The sequence below is a fragment of the Melanostigma gelatinosum genome (assembly GCF_949748355.1).
Source record: "Melanostigma gelatinosum genome assembly, chromosome: 18".
NCBI classification, from domain to species: domain Eukaryota; kingdom Metazoa; phylum Chordata; class Actinopteri; order Perciformes; family Zoarcidae; genus Melanostigma; species Melanostigma gelatinosum.
The window spans coordinates 8,827,116-8,844,458 of record NC_136651.1 but is presented as its reverse complement, the minus strand read 5'-3'; the positions used below and the strand labels follow the sequence as shown (position 1 = coordinate 8,844,458).

Genomic DNA, 17,343 nt, shown 5'->3' with positions numbered 1-17,343 from the left:
TTAAAACAAATAATCTACGTTCCACTCTCACCACTTTGGGGAAATATGCTTATTCACTTGCTTGCTGAGAGTTAGATGGAGCAACAATTACGGGTTTTTTCGTGTAATCAATATGAAGATTGTCCGGAACACGGTTGGTCGTATACCTGATGTATCCAACCTGTGGGCGATGCTGCAGGTACCAACGGTAGGACACCTTGTCCTTCCAGCCCACATTCCTGGGGTCCTTCCACAGCAGACGCACCTGGTCGTTGGTGTCTCCCGTGTGCCACAGAGAGTTTCTCAAGTGCTCCCCGGGACCCGATTTAGACTTCACAGCCTGATGAACAGCGACAGATAACAGAGAGAAGTAAGGGGGAGAGAGCGAGAGAGAGGAAGAAATGTGGAAAATATGTCGAGGGATTAAAAATAGGATGAGCACGAATCTGCTGCCTGGGGGAGTTGATGACTTGTGCTTTCACCTTAAGTTGGATGCCGGGCTCAGCCACAGCTCTGAAGGGTGTTGCCTGCCAGTAGGTCTGTTCAGTCTGCTTCCACATCACCACGTAGAAGGAGGACGAGTCCTGGTAGCCAAAGATGAAGCCGGCGTAGTCGTCGTCGGTCACTGTATTTACGTGAAATGTTCCTTCGAAGTCCACTCCACTGAAAGCAGTGTAACCTGGCAACAGAAATCAGTATATTACTGATGTTCAGACATTGTGCATTTTATTCACTGATATTCAACGCAGAGGAAATACTTCTTACCAACAGCAAGTCCTGGGTCACTATTCATGGTCTGGATAATTTCCATTCCCTGTGTGAGAAAGAGTTGTGAATAAGACATTTTGCACCCTGATGCCTTCATCTGCTACACTGTACACGAAGAAGCAGACAGCCAAATAATTCCATCAGATTGTCAGATGATACGGCTATATTAAGTCTGCTGCTGGAGATTGCCACTTTTAAAGACTGGTGTGACAGCCACCACCTCATTTTTAACGGTAATACCAAAAGACAGAGGAAATCATATTTGAGAGCTGCATCTCATGGCCCTGTAATCATTGGTGACAGTGCAATTGAGCAGGTGTGCTCCTATAAGTACTCGGGAATACAAATGGACAATAAATTAAATTGAGAGTGTCCACGTTGATTATCCGTGTGCTAGGCTGGCTCAGAGGCTTTCTCTGCAGACTCAGACTGAACTGAGATCACGTCAACGTTGGACAACGCTGTGCTGGAAAGCATCATTAAATATGGTATGGCACCTCACAGTTAAAAAATCGAGAATCAACAACACGGTTAAACGAGGCACTGTTGTATATTGTCTTGTGTATTTTTTGTCGTCGTGGTACGATTTCACGCATCACGATTCACATTTCTTATTGTTATTGCTTCTGTTGTTTAGATAAAAATATCGACCATAGCTGCTTCAACTTGTATATGGCGAGGGAATTTTCAGCTTTTAGTAATCTCACCTGGTTCAGAACAACCCAGTTGGGGTCGATCTGGGCGTCGCCCTCAGGGTCCAGCACCACCGTCTGATAGGCCCTGAAGTCAGTCAAGGTGACCTCAGCATTCTCAGGGCAGTTGTCGATCCTGTCAATCACTTTGTCCTGGTCAAAGTCAGACTCGCACATGTCTCCAACTCCATCATCTGAGGGACAACAGAGAGGAGATTTAGACTTAAATTAAAGTAAGAAAGACCGTGAGTCATTGTTCCAATAGGTCAGAGGTGCAGAGACTTGTTAACAGTTTTTGATTACACACACTGGCAAAGATTGTGTTGCGTCATTTATTCAAAGTAACGAGCTCCTTTTAAATCCTTTTTAAACCAGCGTGTTTCCTGCGTTGTCACAATGAGGAGATTTCAGACTGGCTTAAGCAAAAATGTCAAAAAGGCCGACAGAGCTGAATATAAAACATCCCCAAATGTCCTTTCTTAAGGGGCTATTCACATTTCAAGCAAAAGAGCAAGGCTGTATGTTGCATTGGTTTAATATAGATGGATTGTATCTCTCTAGTCTGCACCCTGCTGTGTGGGTTCAGCATTAGAGCTGCTGTGTCTGCCGTGGTTAAAAAAGTGCCACGCTGTAGTCTACTCGGTGGTGTTCGTGTCTTGTAGTGTGCAGTTCTGATATGGATTATTAAATGGAAGGAAATGTGTTGATGCACTTTTATCACTGTGGAAGTGCAACAGCTGCTACGACGTCAAGAAGGTCCGACTTGGCGGTTCTTGGCATAAAAGCTTCATTCTGTGTCAACGATTGAATTGATGCTCAATCGGGCAAATGCCTGAATGTCTTGTGTGCATCTTGTAAAACATTTGGACTCAGTAAATACACTTTTTGTGTTTTGTTATTTTCCCAACTGTCAGCTCCAACTTACATCTCTTGACTCCCTGACTGCCAAAAAAAGCTGTCTTGACTTGATTTGAATTGACACTCCAGGGGGCATGTTTTACACAGAAAATGTCCCAATGAGTCACCAAAAATGCCACTCAATGTGCTCACAGTTGCTTTTGTTTGATCTGCGTTGGTGTGCAACTGGGGACCAAAATTGCTTTCAAAGGAAAGTCAGGGAGCAGTTCGGGGAGAATGTGGAGATGAAATTATGAACATTTATCTGATCACCAGGCTGGTTTTCAGCCAAATATATCAACAATCATATGTGATTATTACTGTAAACTGATTTGACTGCGTGGTATATGAGGAGGTGCGATGTCTTTTAGACCATCGCTCACCGTTGTCGTCGATCTGGTCAGGATTTGGTGCCAGCCGGCAGTTGTCTGGTCCCGGTGGCAGAGTGTCAGGGATCCCGTCGTTGTCGTCGTCATCGTCACACTCGTCACCCAGCCCGTCTTTGTCACTGTCCAGCTGGGAGCTATTTATTACGAATGGGCAATTATCCTTGGTGTCCTGGTGACCGTCGCCATCACTACAAGGGAAAGTGACACGATCGCATGATGTGAAAAAAGGCTGTAGTACTAGCAGTAGTATGAAACAGCAGTTCAGATATCTGCAAGAACACAACATGAAGACTGGGAGAATATCGTTACCTGTCTTGGTTTGTGTCACAGGAGTCTCCAACCAGGTCGTGGTCAATATCAGACTGAAACAAGAGCAGAGAGTTCACGAAAAACACCATTTCTTTTACACTTGAGGGACTCTAGTAACAAAGTGTACTCAGTTACTTTCCACCACAGCTATCCGTCCCTCCATCCCTCCATCTGGTTCTGACTGACCTGGTTTGGGTTGGGGATGTCGGGGCAGCTGTCGCAGGCGTCTCCCACTCCGTCTCCGTCCCGGTCCAGCTGGTCTCTGTTTTGGACAAGCTGGCAATTGTCCAGAAAGTTCTTCAGGCCTATGCTCGCCAGTCAACAGGAGGAGATGGTTCGTGTTATTTAGCAGTCAGTCTGACTCCGTCTCAGCAGGGAAATATATAGTATTGTCATGGATGACATATTCGGAGGTGGCAAGTACAGATAATATTGTACTGTAGTAGAATAAATACTCTTCTCATTGTCCCTTTTTCTGAACTCTCACAAAAGATATCAGTGAATTTCTATGATTCTGTGACAATAAGTCGATTGACAGAATATTTACCTGCAACAATTCTGATAATAAATCCAAAAATGCCCAAAAATATTTAGTTCCAGTTTACTCATTTTAGGAATTGGGGAATCTTATGTGTCAGTAAATTGATTTTACTCCGGCTTTTGGACCATTGGTCAGACAAAACAAGCTTTTTGAAGATTTCAACTTGGGCTTTAAGACATTTTCCACTATTCTTTGTCATTTTACAAACCCCTCGTTTTATAGAGAGAATTATCGGCAGATTGGAATCGTTGGCTGCAGACCTATCATAAAAGAAACCAAGTTACTGCCCAGTGGAAATATAAACAGATATGGATGTTGCCAATATGGAAGAATGATTACATGGATACATAATGAGATATTATCTTCATCTGTTTGAATTGAGGTTTGATCTCTAAAATCAAAGTAATGCATTAAAGTAACTCTCTCACACTTAGTGAAGTCAATCAGTGAATTTATATTTGATTTTTGAATGCATATGAAAAATGTAGACATTACATCCATACTACTGTTTGAACTATATCGACTGAATGGCATGGTACTTGTAATTCCACCACTAGGTTGCACTGTTGTATTTGCTGTGAAGGTGAACGGCAGTTTGTGTTCAGATGCTATTTCTTATTCATCGCAGGGAGGCAGCAGCAGCCCCACGAATGCATAAAGGTCAAGCAGCAGCAATAGAGGAGAAACCATCTTCTCTGCCATGGGGTTTTCTGAGGTGTAATCATGCTGGTGAATGATCAAAGCTTGTGTTCGCTCAGGGGTCAGACTGCTTTTGGCCTTAACTTTTCTTTTTTTTTGCAGTGCTGTTTGTTATGCCTCAGCTGGCTTATAAAAACATCCATACAACTGTATTTTTTTTACAACATGATTAAGAGAGATTTGTACTGTAAAATCTGCATTATTTAATGTAAGAGCAGGGTGTAAATGTGAAGGAAGGAACAGAATAATACGTTTAAACGGAGAGTGCCTTCAGTGCTGGTTATATAAGCACGAGCATCGGTGCTATTTTATTTATCTCCATACCGTCTCCATCCATATCATCATCGCAGGCGTCCCCTTTGCCGTCGCTGTCGGTGTCCTTCTGGTCCGGGTTCTCCACCGTGCGACAGTTATCACAGGCGTCGCCGTGGCTGTCCTTATCGCTGTTCCTCTGGTCCACGTTGGCCTTCAACCTGCAGTTGTCCTGAGACAGACGGAGAACACAAAGGCCCCGTTCACATCACGTGTATTTGTTTTCAGTGGACAAGCTTGCATGTGCATGCATGTTTTCGTACGGATTAATACAACTATATATATCAACTGGAAGGAACGATAGATCGAGATAAGGATGTTGTTGGTTTGTGACTCCAAGGAATGTGTAGATTGCTTCATCTCAGGACCTTTTTCATCCTTTTTACGAGTTTGTGTCAGACAAGATGACAATTTAATTCCAGTAATGGCAGCAAAGAGAGCAAACAAGACAAAGAACTATTGAGTCACACTCCAGTCACTGATGGATTTAATCCTGATGAACAAAGTGTGCTATGTACAACTGTATGAACCAGTGAAATACACAAACCTTTTACTTTTTATTGATGAAATCATTTGAATACAATATACTGTGCACAGATGCAGGTAAAACCATCGTCTTAAACTTACATTACCATCAAATCAATCATCAATATAATCACCAAAACTATTTCAAACTGTACAGTTGGAACTCATTCAGTGAATAACTTTTTGTATTGAAATCAGTGTAGTTGAACCGCGGTTAATCATGTGTCACTTCAGAGGTGACTCGTGCTGAAAGCTTTTATCACAAACGGACACTTTACTGCAACCACAACAGCTAAAGGGGATTGTTTCCTGTGTGGGTTCTCATGTGTTTCTGTAAAGTTGAACTCTGGTTAAAAGATCTCTTACAGACTGAGCAGCTGAAAGGTTTTTCTCCTGTGTGGGTTCTCATGTGTGCCTGTAAATGTGAACGCTGGTTAAAAGATTTCTTACAGACTGAGCAGCTGAAAGGTTTTTCTCCTGTGTGGGTTCTCATGTGGCTCTGTAAATTTGAACGCTTGTTAAAAGATTTCTTACAGATTGAGCAGCTGAAAGGCTTTTCTCCTGTGTGGGTTCTCTTGTGTAACTGTAAATTTGAACGCTGGTTAAAAGATTTCTTACAGACTGAGCAGCTGAAAGGCTTTTCTCCTGTGTGGGTTCTCATGTGTGTCTTCAGATTTTGACTATTGCCAAATGTTTTCTCACACTCAGAGCATCTAAAATGTTTTTCACCAGCGCTACATCGTGAATCAGTGACACGGACTTCATCAGGTTTCACATAGTTTAAACCTGACTGAGGTTCTCTGGTCTTCTTCCCATCAGCACCCTCATCAGTGTCAGAAGAGTCTCCAGGCTTCTCATCAGTATCTGGTTCTGGATGTCTATCTGGATCCAAGTTCCTGTCTGGTTCTGGTCCTCCACAGTCCTCTCCATCAGCTTCTGTTCCCATCTGTTTAGTTTGTCTTTGATGAAGCTGTGAGGACTGAGCTTCCTCTTCTTCATCTTCACAGGAGTGAATGAGAACTTGACATCGGCCTCCTCCAGACCTTGAAGCTGCTCTCCTTCCTGACTGGTGCAGAGTTCCTCCTGTTCTTCTTTCATGTGTGGGGGCTCTGGGTCCTCCTGGTCCAGACTGGAGCTCCACTCCTGCTGCTCAGAGGGAACCTCTTCTTTAACCAACAACAGCTGCTGGACGTCTGCAGGAAAACAGTAAACACACACAGAGGGGTTACAAAGACATTTTAGAATTGAGCAAATAGTCTCCTGGACATACACTTCCAGAGTATCACTAGAACCAGATAATACAATAATGTAATCAACTTAAGTGACATGAACATATGAACCATTTTAAGCTGTCAAATCCATGTGGTGTTATCAAAGAGAACAAACTTGTACTTTAAGTTGAAATATTTCCTGTCATCTAGAAGCGGAGAGAAGAAATCAGCATACCTGCAAACTCATAAGAGGTGAAAGAGGTGCCAAGCACCCGAAGGGGGGGGGGGGGGGGGTAGACGATCTACAAGTATTAACAATTTATTAAGTCAAGCATCAAAAACATAGATCTATGGTTTCACAAAACACAATAATTGATTAAGTAGCCCCAGCAACAAACAAAGTCAGGGCTCCGCATACGCATCTCTCCTCTCAGTGTTTTGTGAGCCCTGTATCTTTATACTTTATTTGAACTTGTCCAGCACAGGGACGCATTATCTTAACCCACACACAAGCCAGGGTTGGGCCACATTGTGTGTGGGAGTCCTGGAGTCTCAGGGATGGGGAAGGTGCTGTTCCTGCAGGTTGATACACAATATCCCACCGACTAACCCGATTCACAACACAACTAGTTACAAGTTTTAAGCTGAACCACCTGCGTGTCAGAGCTCCCTCTTTGTACGGGGAGCGCCTCACCTGGCGATTCAAACCTTTGCTCTATGACACACGCAACACTATTGCAAATGAGCGCACACACACGTTATGTTCAAAATTTCTCAAACAAAAGGTAAAAGCCCCCCTCCTTGCTCCAGAGATGAAGAAGCATGCAGAGGAGAAGAGGAGAAGAGGCAGCCCCCCCCCCTTTCTTCCATCATTAAGCAGGGCAGAATCAGCTGGTTGAAGTTTATATCAAAAGGAATTTAATATACTAACAACAGAAAATGCAGTTACAAACTGAATTACATTATCAGTAGTGATACTTCATGAAATAGAGGCCCCATCCGCACCACACGACAGACTGGTGTGTCCGCCTCATGGTCCAGATGAGGTCTGATTATCTCCGGGGATTCAGTTTCTTTGTCCCTCCAAAGTCTCTGAAATGTCTCATATTACACATTCCTTAGCCCATCGATCAGCTCAGTGATTGGCTGAACCCTTCGGACTTCATTCGGCCACTTCCTTGACCAATTCACCCCCCCTTCTTTAAGGCTGTGCTCAGAAACTCTTCAGCAACATCCCCCCTCTCTGACTTTATTGCGGTGTCATAAATTCTCTGGTTTCTCTCACAGTGCACAACAAATTCAGTGACTCTCCCTTTAGTTTAAACCTTCTACAAGTAAACATATTGTAACACATCATATCCATCGCTAGGTGCGCTTTAACACTTAAATTCCTCACAATACTTATACCTTTAATGCCTGTAAATACCGCAGCATATTTATACAGTAGCGAGAACCATCGAAATGACCATCGAAATTAAGACAGTGTAGACATCTTAACGCTGATTGGCCAAGACTCGACACGTCGCATCAAATATGTTTTATTGCGAAGATCACGACATCACATTTTCTCCTTGTCTCACTCCAATCTGAGAAACGCTGGCTGGCCAGTTGACTAAAAAAATTGAAAACTCTACGGATCTACTACACTCACGTGGATGATATATTTTGATTCAAAACGGCTAATTTCGCCGAAAAGCGACACGTTTGCAGGTATTAAATCAGGACAAGAAGAAAACGACGAATTGCAACAGAGTCTCACTCCAAACTACATTGAAAGTTATCAACCGGAGCATGAACAGTGTTTGAGAGAAGAAATAAAGTGAACCCACGTGCTCTTTGTATCCGGACTTCCGGGTTGTGAACGGCGTCCAGAAGTTCCCGTTGTCGCTTATTCGCCTCTTTTGAACGAGAGATTTCCTCCTCGTACTCTGCTATCGTTCTTTCAAACATACCTAATATATCTTCTTCAGCCGCAGTTAGTCGCTGGCTGACTAAAGATCTCAACATTTCTACTTTAGACATTTTCACTCAACCACAGAAAGGTTTCCTCCAGACGAACTCCGTCAACTCCTTGTCACCGTTTACTCTGACTTGCGCTGTGTTGGTCACTTCCGTCCTCGTCCGTCTGTTTCCAGGTAGCATGCTAAGCTAACTTCAATAGCTTATCTGCTACCAGGAGAGTAGTCCTCTTCTTCTTCCTCTCCTCCGTCTTCTTCTTCTTCTTCTTCTTCTCCTTCTTCTTCTTTCACTATAATGGCGGACTCCAAACCAATGTTTAAGGCGCCACCTACTGGACCGGAGTGTGTAACATCATGACTTTATGACAGTTATCATTTAAACACAATAATAATGTTATTTATAAATATAATGAAACAATTAGAAATAAACTCCATATTGCAGTCATAGTCTGGCTTTTTAACCCGTTCCATTCAAAATATTAAATAAAGCCCTTTTAAGCTGAACTTGTTTGTCCCCTGTCTAACAGTCCTTTGATGCTCCACTCCCTTCCTGTATCTACCACTCTGTTCTTCAGTCTTTCTCTTCCTCCACTCTATCAACACATGTTCTACAGTTTCTTTACAGTTGCATATCTCACATTTATCCCACTCTGTCTTTTTCATGATGTGTATAATGTGTCATTGAGTCCTGTATGTCCGAACCTTAATCTGAAAGTAACATCTTCTTTTCTACTTTTACTTCCATCACTTCTCACTCTGACTGATGTCTGAATTTTGTTGTCATTTCTACCCTTATTGTCATAATTCCAAATGTCCTGCCAAGATGTCCCATCCAAAGCTTTTACCAGAGAATGTCGAGTACTCCCAACCATTGTACAGGACAGTCGATGCTATATTTCCGTTAAGTCCACCCTGAATTTTGTTGTAATTTCTACCCTTATTGTCATAATTCCAAATGTCCTGCCAAGATGTCCCATCCAAAGCTTTTACCAGAGAATGTCGAGTACTCCCAACCATTGTACAGGACAGTCGATGCTATATTTCCGTTAAGTCCACCCTGAATTCTAATCCAGTGTGATAGTGCTAACTCAGTTCTCCTCACATGTAATGGCAGTTCCCTGGATTTCACCAGCAATGCATTATGGGTGTGGTTTTGACTCGGGAGATGAGTCAGAGGAGAACCATCCAGAAGAAAAGGTGAACAGATAAAAGTCCATTCAGACAGGTTCTACGAGGAACATCCGGTTCCGCTGCAACTTGGTGGGTAACAAAAGCCCCTTAAACTAATAAAAAAGTATATCATTACTCCTATCTTCAGTTACCTTCCATCTGGTACATATGTAACAGTTGTGGGTCGTGGAAGGAGACGACTCAAGTGATTGTTTTCCAACATTTATTTATTGAAGACAAAATATCACCAATGAATTGCCTTCAGACCGTTTTCTGCCCCTCTGCTCCCTCAGCAACGTGTGATTGAATTCATTTTCTTCAAATACACACTGACCAATCAGAGCTCGGCACGTGGACCGTTAATGATTGTTACATAATCACAGTTTAAACTGACAAATGCAAAAAAAGACAGCTGGCAATAAATCTCAGACTGTGTGAATTAGTAAATTAACAGATTTATGACATCACTGCTTCATTTAGAGCAGGATAGATCTGACTATAAGTACATGTGTGTATTATGGTAAATTAATGTGTTGCAGATGTGTTTTCATGGCGTGTATGACAATATTTTAGTCTTGTTCTTTCAGCTGTAGCCTTAGTGGTGCGAAACAGACTTGGGAGTAAATAGAAAAGAAATGTGTAAATATTCTCTCATCACACATTCACTGACGTGTGTCGGCTTCTTGAGTCGTGTCTCACAGTCTCCGGCTACTTTAATATTTGGTGTGGGTGATTTTAAGTTATGGAAGGAAACTTCCGTACTGCTTAGAATTATATTTATATATATTTTTATTTATTTGCCCAAAAGTCCGTTTCACATCGCTGGGGTCTCAGCTGAAAGAATAAGAATACATCAAAGTAAAACATGAACGTGAATACACGTGTTATTATAGTCAGATCTATCGCGTTATAGATGAAGCAGTGATATTATAAATCGGTTAATTTACAGAATGACAGTTAGTGATTTCTTGCCAGCTGTCCTTCCTGCATTTGTCAGTTTAAACTGCTTTACTTTCAGCATGAATTATGTTCATGTTCTTGATGTTGGTCTCAGAGTGCACCAGACTGATGCATTTAACTTTAAAATGTACAACATTTTCTTCCAGGTGAGCGTGTCCCCGGCCCCCTCTAGAAAACCAACACTAACTAGAAAATAAAAACTCAATTAGTCTACTGGATCAAGCTAAAGACAGTACCAAATCTGAGCGTGGACTTAATGAGCGATGCTCTCAAATTGAAAGAACACGCTCTTGGATAAAGATAGGATGAAAGCTCCATCGTTCCTCCCCTGTGTGATGTTTCATGTGGTGTGTCAAATGTATTTCATACATTTTGTATAAAACCGTTATCACAAACAGAACCACTTTGTCTCTTATATGATTAACAGTGCCATTGATGAATAAATAATTCCTTCATCGGATGAGTGTACTTCTGTTAAGAATATAACTCATGTTGAGGAGAAAACTCAGGTGAACAAACTTAGGTCGAGGCGTTTAGCTCAATTCAAGCAATAAGGTTTATTTGTAACAGAAGTATTATGTCCAGCAGTTAAACGTGCACGGACCTAGAAAAGTTCACTCTGTAGGAGCGAATGAAAAGCTAAAAGGCGCTTAGACCGAGTGCGCATGTGTGTTAAAGGTTCTTCTGATGAAAGCCTATTGGTTGAATACAAAGTAGGAGGTGGATCTGTTTTTTAGCGTTCAGATGACCTGATGGAGCTCTGTGCAACTTCACCCACACTGGCTCAGTTCCGGGACCGCCTTCTCTGGAACGTCAGTGTGTCGGCATATTGTTAACACTTAAGGTGCCGGAAAAGGGTGCAGTTCTAAGCTATTTCGAAGTCTCTGTGTGAATAGATAAAGAGAACTCTTCTCCTACTCTAAGATGGCAGTTTCTGCCCTAATCTGGTGGTTTAAGCAAGTGTTTCTTTCAGGGCCACTGTATCTGTTTCTATCGTGCGAACAGGCGACGGAATGCACTGCTTGGAGTTTTTGACCTACTTACAGTGACCTCACAACTCCGCAATATAAGCTTACAAGTATAGCTCATATTATTTAACATTGAATGAATATATTTTGATTTACAAATCCCCCTTTTCACACCTGCTAGGTGTGAACTTATTAGACTTGGAACTACTCATTCAATGGCTGTAACTCGATGTTTAGGTCCCTATCATCTGAATTGTCTGGATCGGAAGCTGGTGGGGTGCTATGTCTAGTTCGGGTGTGTGTCTGATTCGGGGATGGAGAGGGAAGAGGGGCAGTTGAATGAGATGGGTGCTGGTGTGTCTGATACTTGGTTTCTAGTCCCCAGATCAGGAGGGCAACTAGTATGCCCATACCCACCCCCATTATAGTTTTCTTCCCACATCCCACCCCTTTCCAGGTGAAGCGCTGCCGACCTCGGTCGGCGGGGTTTGCAGAAGGGTCCCCTAGACAGCGTCTAAGTTCCCGATGCATTTTCCAAATCAGTACGAATTTCTCCCAGTGTTCTGGTTGGTACCGGTGCTGGGACACAGTGTGTCAGGTGGTGCCAAGGGGCGCCTGATTTGCCCTTGACCTGGACCGAGGGTGAAGTAACCTCCTTCACCTCGTACGGCCCAGTCCACCTGGGGTCAGTCCACTTGCGCTTGTGAACCTTGACCCTGACCCAATCACCTACTTGTATCTGCTTTCCAGCTGCCGCTGCTTCAGGTACTGCTCGAGTCCTCTCAATCTGCTTGGAGAGAGCTTCAGCAAGAGAAGTTAGGGCACTCATATAGTCAGACATTTCAATCTGCTGTACATCCAGAGGTGGCATGTGACCTCCATCTCTGGGTGGACCTGGCATCGGCCGGCCAGTCATGATCTCGTGTGGGGAGAGATGTGTTTCTCCCCCTTTTCCGGACCTCATGGCCATAAGGGCCAGGGGCAGGGCCTCAACCCATGTTCATTTGGAGCCCGCGCAAACTTTGGCAATTTTGGCCTTAAGGGTCTGATTCGCTCGTTCCACCAGGCCCTGAGATTGCGGGTGATAGACTGACCCGAATCGGTGTGTAATTCCCAGAAATTGCTCTACCTGTGCGAGCATGGTGTTGCTAAAGTGTGATCCGTTATCGGAGCGGATGCATCTCGGTACTCCGTAACGGGGAATCAGTTCTGTCTGCAGCCACTTTACAACTGTCTGCGCGTCTTCTCTCTTGGTGGGAATTGCTTCCACCCAACTTGAAAATCTGTCTACCATTACCAAGATGTACCTCTTTCCCTGCACTCTGTTCTCTGGTCATATCTGTATAATCTATGCTGATGTCTTGGAAACAGGCTGAGGGCACGGGATAAGATCCCATCGGTGTCTTGAATGGTTTTCTTGGGTTGTGATTGCCACAAATTTGACATTCATCGCAGAAGAGGAAAGATATCGCTTCCATATGCGGATGCCACCATAGTTGTTTTAAATTTTCCAATGTCCATTTCTTTCCCTGGTGCGTAGGTCCGTGGGCCCCTGGTAGGAGTGCTGCACACAGTTCTGCTGAGGCAACCACTCTGCCGTCGTGGGCTCTCCACAGACCTTCTTTGTCTTTTGAGGCTCCTTTTCGTGTCCATTCAGACCATTCATAAGGTCCTGCTTTCTTTTGATGATCTTTGATGTGCTCGATTGTGAGCTCAGGTGGGCCGGATGTTGGCTTCATAACCATTTGGCGAGGTGTGTAGCCTCCCGTTTTCTTTGCTGCTCTGTCTGCCGCTTCATTACCGGCGCTGATTCGTGATCTGATTGTGTCATGTCCTTTGCATTTCATGATGGCCACCCCCTTTGGTAGTTGGATTGCTTCCACCAGCCTTCTCATAGCTGCTTCGTGTTTTATGGGGTGGTCATTTGAAGTGGTGAAGTTGCGTCTTCGCCATACAGGGCCATCGATGTGGGCCGCTCCATGGGCGTAAACCGAATCTGTGAAGATATTTACAATTTTGTCCGTGCTCCACTTCAGAGCCTGAATCAGTGCTTCCACTTCCCCTAGTTGTGCTGAAGCGGGTTGTGGCAGTATCCCTGACTCCACTGTTTGGTGATAGCCATCACTCTTCTGTTCCACCACTGCATAGGATGCAATGTTCCCTTCTTCTCCTTTGTAGCAGCAACCATCTGTGTACAGCCAGGCCTCAGCTGTGAGGTGGGGAGTGTTCTGGAGATCCGGTCTCAATTTTTCTTCTTGTACTGCAACTTCCTCGCACACGTGGTTGTCCATCCGTAAAGTTAGCCGTCATATTTCTTGTGGCTGGCACAAAGGTGCTGTGTGCCCTCAGTTGGCAGTAAGATTTCTGGTGCCCACTTCCTTCAACATCTCTCTGAGAATGGTGGTGTGGTTGGTGTAGTGGTAGGGATATGGGCTCGTGAGTAGCCTGTTAAGCCCAGAAATGAGAGGCGAGCGGCAACAGTGAGCGGTTGGGGATGTTGCAAGATGGTGACCCTGTGCATGTGTGACAGGCCTTGCCCGTCTGATGAAACATTGCGACCCAAAAACAACACTTGGCGTCTGGTGAACTGCACCTTTGAACGTTTGACCTTGTAGCCCTTTTCGGCCAATAGAGTGAGGAGTCGGACAGAGGAATCGAGGCAGAGCTGCTGACGTTGCTGCCAGAAGCAGATCATCAACATATTGAATCAGAACTACGCCTTCTGGGAGGGAGAGGTCAGCAAGATGAAGGCGTAAGTGGTGGTTGAATAGGCCTGGGGCGCACCTGTAGCCCTGGGGTAGGGAGGCATAGGTATACTGCTGATCATTGAAGGTGAAGGCGAAGATGGGCTGAGAGTCTTTGTGCAGTGGGAGTGATTTTTGGTTTGAGAATGTTGAACCAATATTGGATGGCAGGGGTCTGGGGGCCAGTTTGAAGACAGCGTAGCCAGAAAACCTCTTCGTCTGTGGGGGACACCGTCTCTGTAACGGGAGCAAGGGAGAGAATGCGTACTGGCATGGACAACGTACTAGTTGGTGGGTTGGACGAGACATGGACACCGTCTTGGTTCATCCAGATGATCAGATTGAGGCGAGTCATCAGATCGTGTCCTAGCAGGTTGACTGGGCAGTTTGGAGCAGAGAGAAAGCTGTGCATGAGGGTTGCATCTTGAAATGTGATGGGGAGAGGGGTGGTGTAAAATTGTCGAACTGGAGTGCCAGAGACTCCCACCACTGACACAAACCGGTCCGACAACGGCTGCGTAGTCATCACACTCGAATAGGTGGCTCCAGTGTCGACGAGGAAGATGTGATCCTGTCCATTTACTGAGCACCTTATTAAGGGCTCGCTGGTGAGGCCGAAATGTAGAGTGTGTGACGCCAGTGATTGAGGGGCGTGTCAATAGGGAGGACTGTTGTAACCTCTGGGCCATTGTTGTTGGCCTGTGTGGCATGGGCCCCGCCTTGGGGACCATGTCCCTCGTCCCAAGGAGCCTGATGGGCCCCTTGCTGTGGTCTTTGTCTCTCATAGCCCCGTCCGCCTCCTCCTCTGGAGTATTGTCCTCTTCCTCTCTGTGTTTGCTGCGGTGCTGACATGCAGTCTCTTGCGAAGTGTCCCGGTTTCCCACAGTTGTAGCAGAAATAGGATGCTCCTCTGCCTCCAGGCGCTCCTCTTCTTCTGGCTCCTCCTCTTCCACCCCATTGGCCCTGTGGGACCCATGGGCGTGACTGTTCACCGGCTGCTGACATCATAGCCATCATGACCTCCAGTGGGACGGAAGGAGTAGGTGCCGTTGGAGGTGGAGTCGGTGCAGGTTGGACTACCAGCTGTTGTTGCTGTTTAGCCTTAGATTTCATGGTTGCCTCAGCCGCGTCTTGTTCTTTGAGTTGTTTCTTGAGTAGGGCCTTCTGCAGGGCCTTAATTTCTGAGTCGCTACCCGCCTCAGTTTGAATGTGCTTAGAGAGGTAATGTCGGAGCTGGGCGTTCCACATGTCTTGTGTTATTTCTTCTAGGCCAACCACTACGTCCATGCACCGGCGAGGTCCATCAGGGAGGCCTCGTTTTACCATTGTGTGCCATAGTGCCACTGTGGTAATGCTTGCATCATGTGGCATCATGTGTGGGGGGCTCTGCCGGGGCCCAGATGAATGCTGCCACTGCGCCTTGGTTCACTGGAGTGGGGAACTTAGTTCTGAGCTCCTGCCACAACGCTGTACGATATCGATCAAAGGGGTCGGCATCTGGTGCCACACCAGCGTCTGCCATGTATAGTAGGGCAGTACACTGGGTTGGGTCCAGACAGCGGGAGAGAAGTGCTCTCAGGTCGCCAACTGCCAGCTGGTGGCCAGCAGTCAAAGATTCCATGAGCTCAATCCATGGATTGGCTCCCGCGTGGAGGGATGGGAGCTGTTGTACCATGCTGGTCATGTCTGCAAACCCAAAAGGCACAAATTGAACACGCAGTGGGTGCGCGAGAGTGGGGGCTGCTCTCAGGGGATATTCACCGGCATCAATCTCTTCTGTTTCTCCTTTGGGGGGCGGGCCATGGGACCAAAGGTGATACTGGGGGGGGGGAGGAACCGGAGGAAGTGCTGGAGACAGGCCAGTTGAGGGCGGGGGAGGGGCCGAGGCCAGAGATGCCTGGCCCGGTTCCTGTGCAGTCTTTTCCAGACCTACCGGGGCTTGAGTGGTAGGGGTGATGTCGAGGGGGGTAATGTCAAGGGGGGTGATGTCGAGTGACAGATGGGACCTGGTTTTTCCTTTTCCGGCCGGCATGTCCACCTGCATCCGATCCGTCATGGCCGTTCCTAGTGCCATCATTGCCACTCGCTGTTCCTCTTCTCTGTCTTTGCGGGCTTGCTTCAGTGGGTTAGCGAACCCCCATCGCTTGGTTTGATTTGTCGTTTGATTTCTCTCTGCAGTCTGTGCTTGAGCCACTCGTTTTGTCAAATCGTTGGTAATGAGCAGGAGGTTGTTGACCGACGGAGGTAGTGGACTGGCCGCCTTCCACCATCCCTCCTCTTTCCATTGTTTCATGCAGTTATCCCAATGAATCTTGTCTCTTTTCCATGCTGTCTTGCCTCCAGTCTCTGTGACTGCTTTTTTCAGTTTTGCACGCAGTTCTCCTGAATAGCCACCAGATGGAGCCACAGCTCCAGCCATGTCTTCTTGTGTTTTTTTATTTTTGGTTTTTAATTCAATTCCAATCTTTTTTTTTTTTTTTTCAAAATTCCTTTTTTTTTCTAATTTCAAATTTCAATTTTTTTCAATTCAAAATTGTTTGTATGCAGTACTCCCGAATGTCCACCAGATGGAGCCAAAGCTCCTGTCAAATGTTCTTCCCGCAGTTCCTGAAGTACCACCAGAGGGAGCCAAAGCTTCTGTCAAATGTTCTTCTTGCAGTTCCTGAAGTACCACCAGAGGGAGCCAAAGCTTCTCCCAAATTTTCTTCTGCAGTTCCCGAAGTGCCACCAGAGGGAGCCAAAGCTTCTCCCAAATTTTCTTCTGCAGTTCCCGAAGTGCCATCAGAGGGAGCCAAAGCTCCTGCCAAATTTTCTTCTGCCTTGCGACCTTGAACGAGACTCGAACTGTCCCTAGCTACAATCTTTCACACTCCCTAGAGCTGCACCTGGTTCTTATCTAAGTTCTACTCCCATTTTTTCAGTGTCTCTGCCTGACTGTCTGCCTGCTCTGTTTTCGCTTCTAAATTGTTTACGGTCCCTAAGCAATACAATTCCCAATAAATCTGTAATCTTTCTAACTCTACCAGTAAAACTGACACGTATATTAACCCTCAGCTTCCCTCAGTCTATCCTAGTGTTTTGTGTTTCTGTGGTGAGTGCAAAGCTTGTGTCTCATCCTTGTGCTGCTCCACTGACCGTCAAAAACTGACAAGCACACGAATCTGGTGGAAACATCCAACTCCAATTGTCCTTTGCTCTCAATATCAACTACACTTCCTAAG

At 45.4% G+C, this 17,343-nt stretch overlaps 1 protein-coding gene across 1 annotated transcript; it reads right to left on the bottom strand.

Annotated features, from left to right (window-relative positions):
* Window positions 1-27: 27 nt before the first annotated feature.
* LOC306792303 (thrombospondin-4-B-like) lies at window positions 28-15,806 on the bottom strand (the record flags this gene model as incomplete). Its single annotated transcript, XM_079289376.1, has 10 exons — window positions 28-64; window positions 147-319; window positions 462-658; window positions 745-793; window positions 1,455-1,633; window positions 2,720-2,913; window positions 3,035-3,087; window positions 3,221-3,339; window positions 4,599-4,758; window positions 15,795-15,806. 10 exons carry the CDS (start codon window positions 15,804-15,806, stop codon window positions 28-30), a joined length of 1,173 nt encoding a protein of 390 aa, XP_079145502.1.
* Between the last annotated feature and the right edge of the window lie 1,537 nt (window positions 15,807-17,343).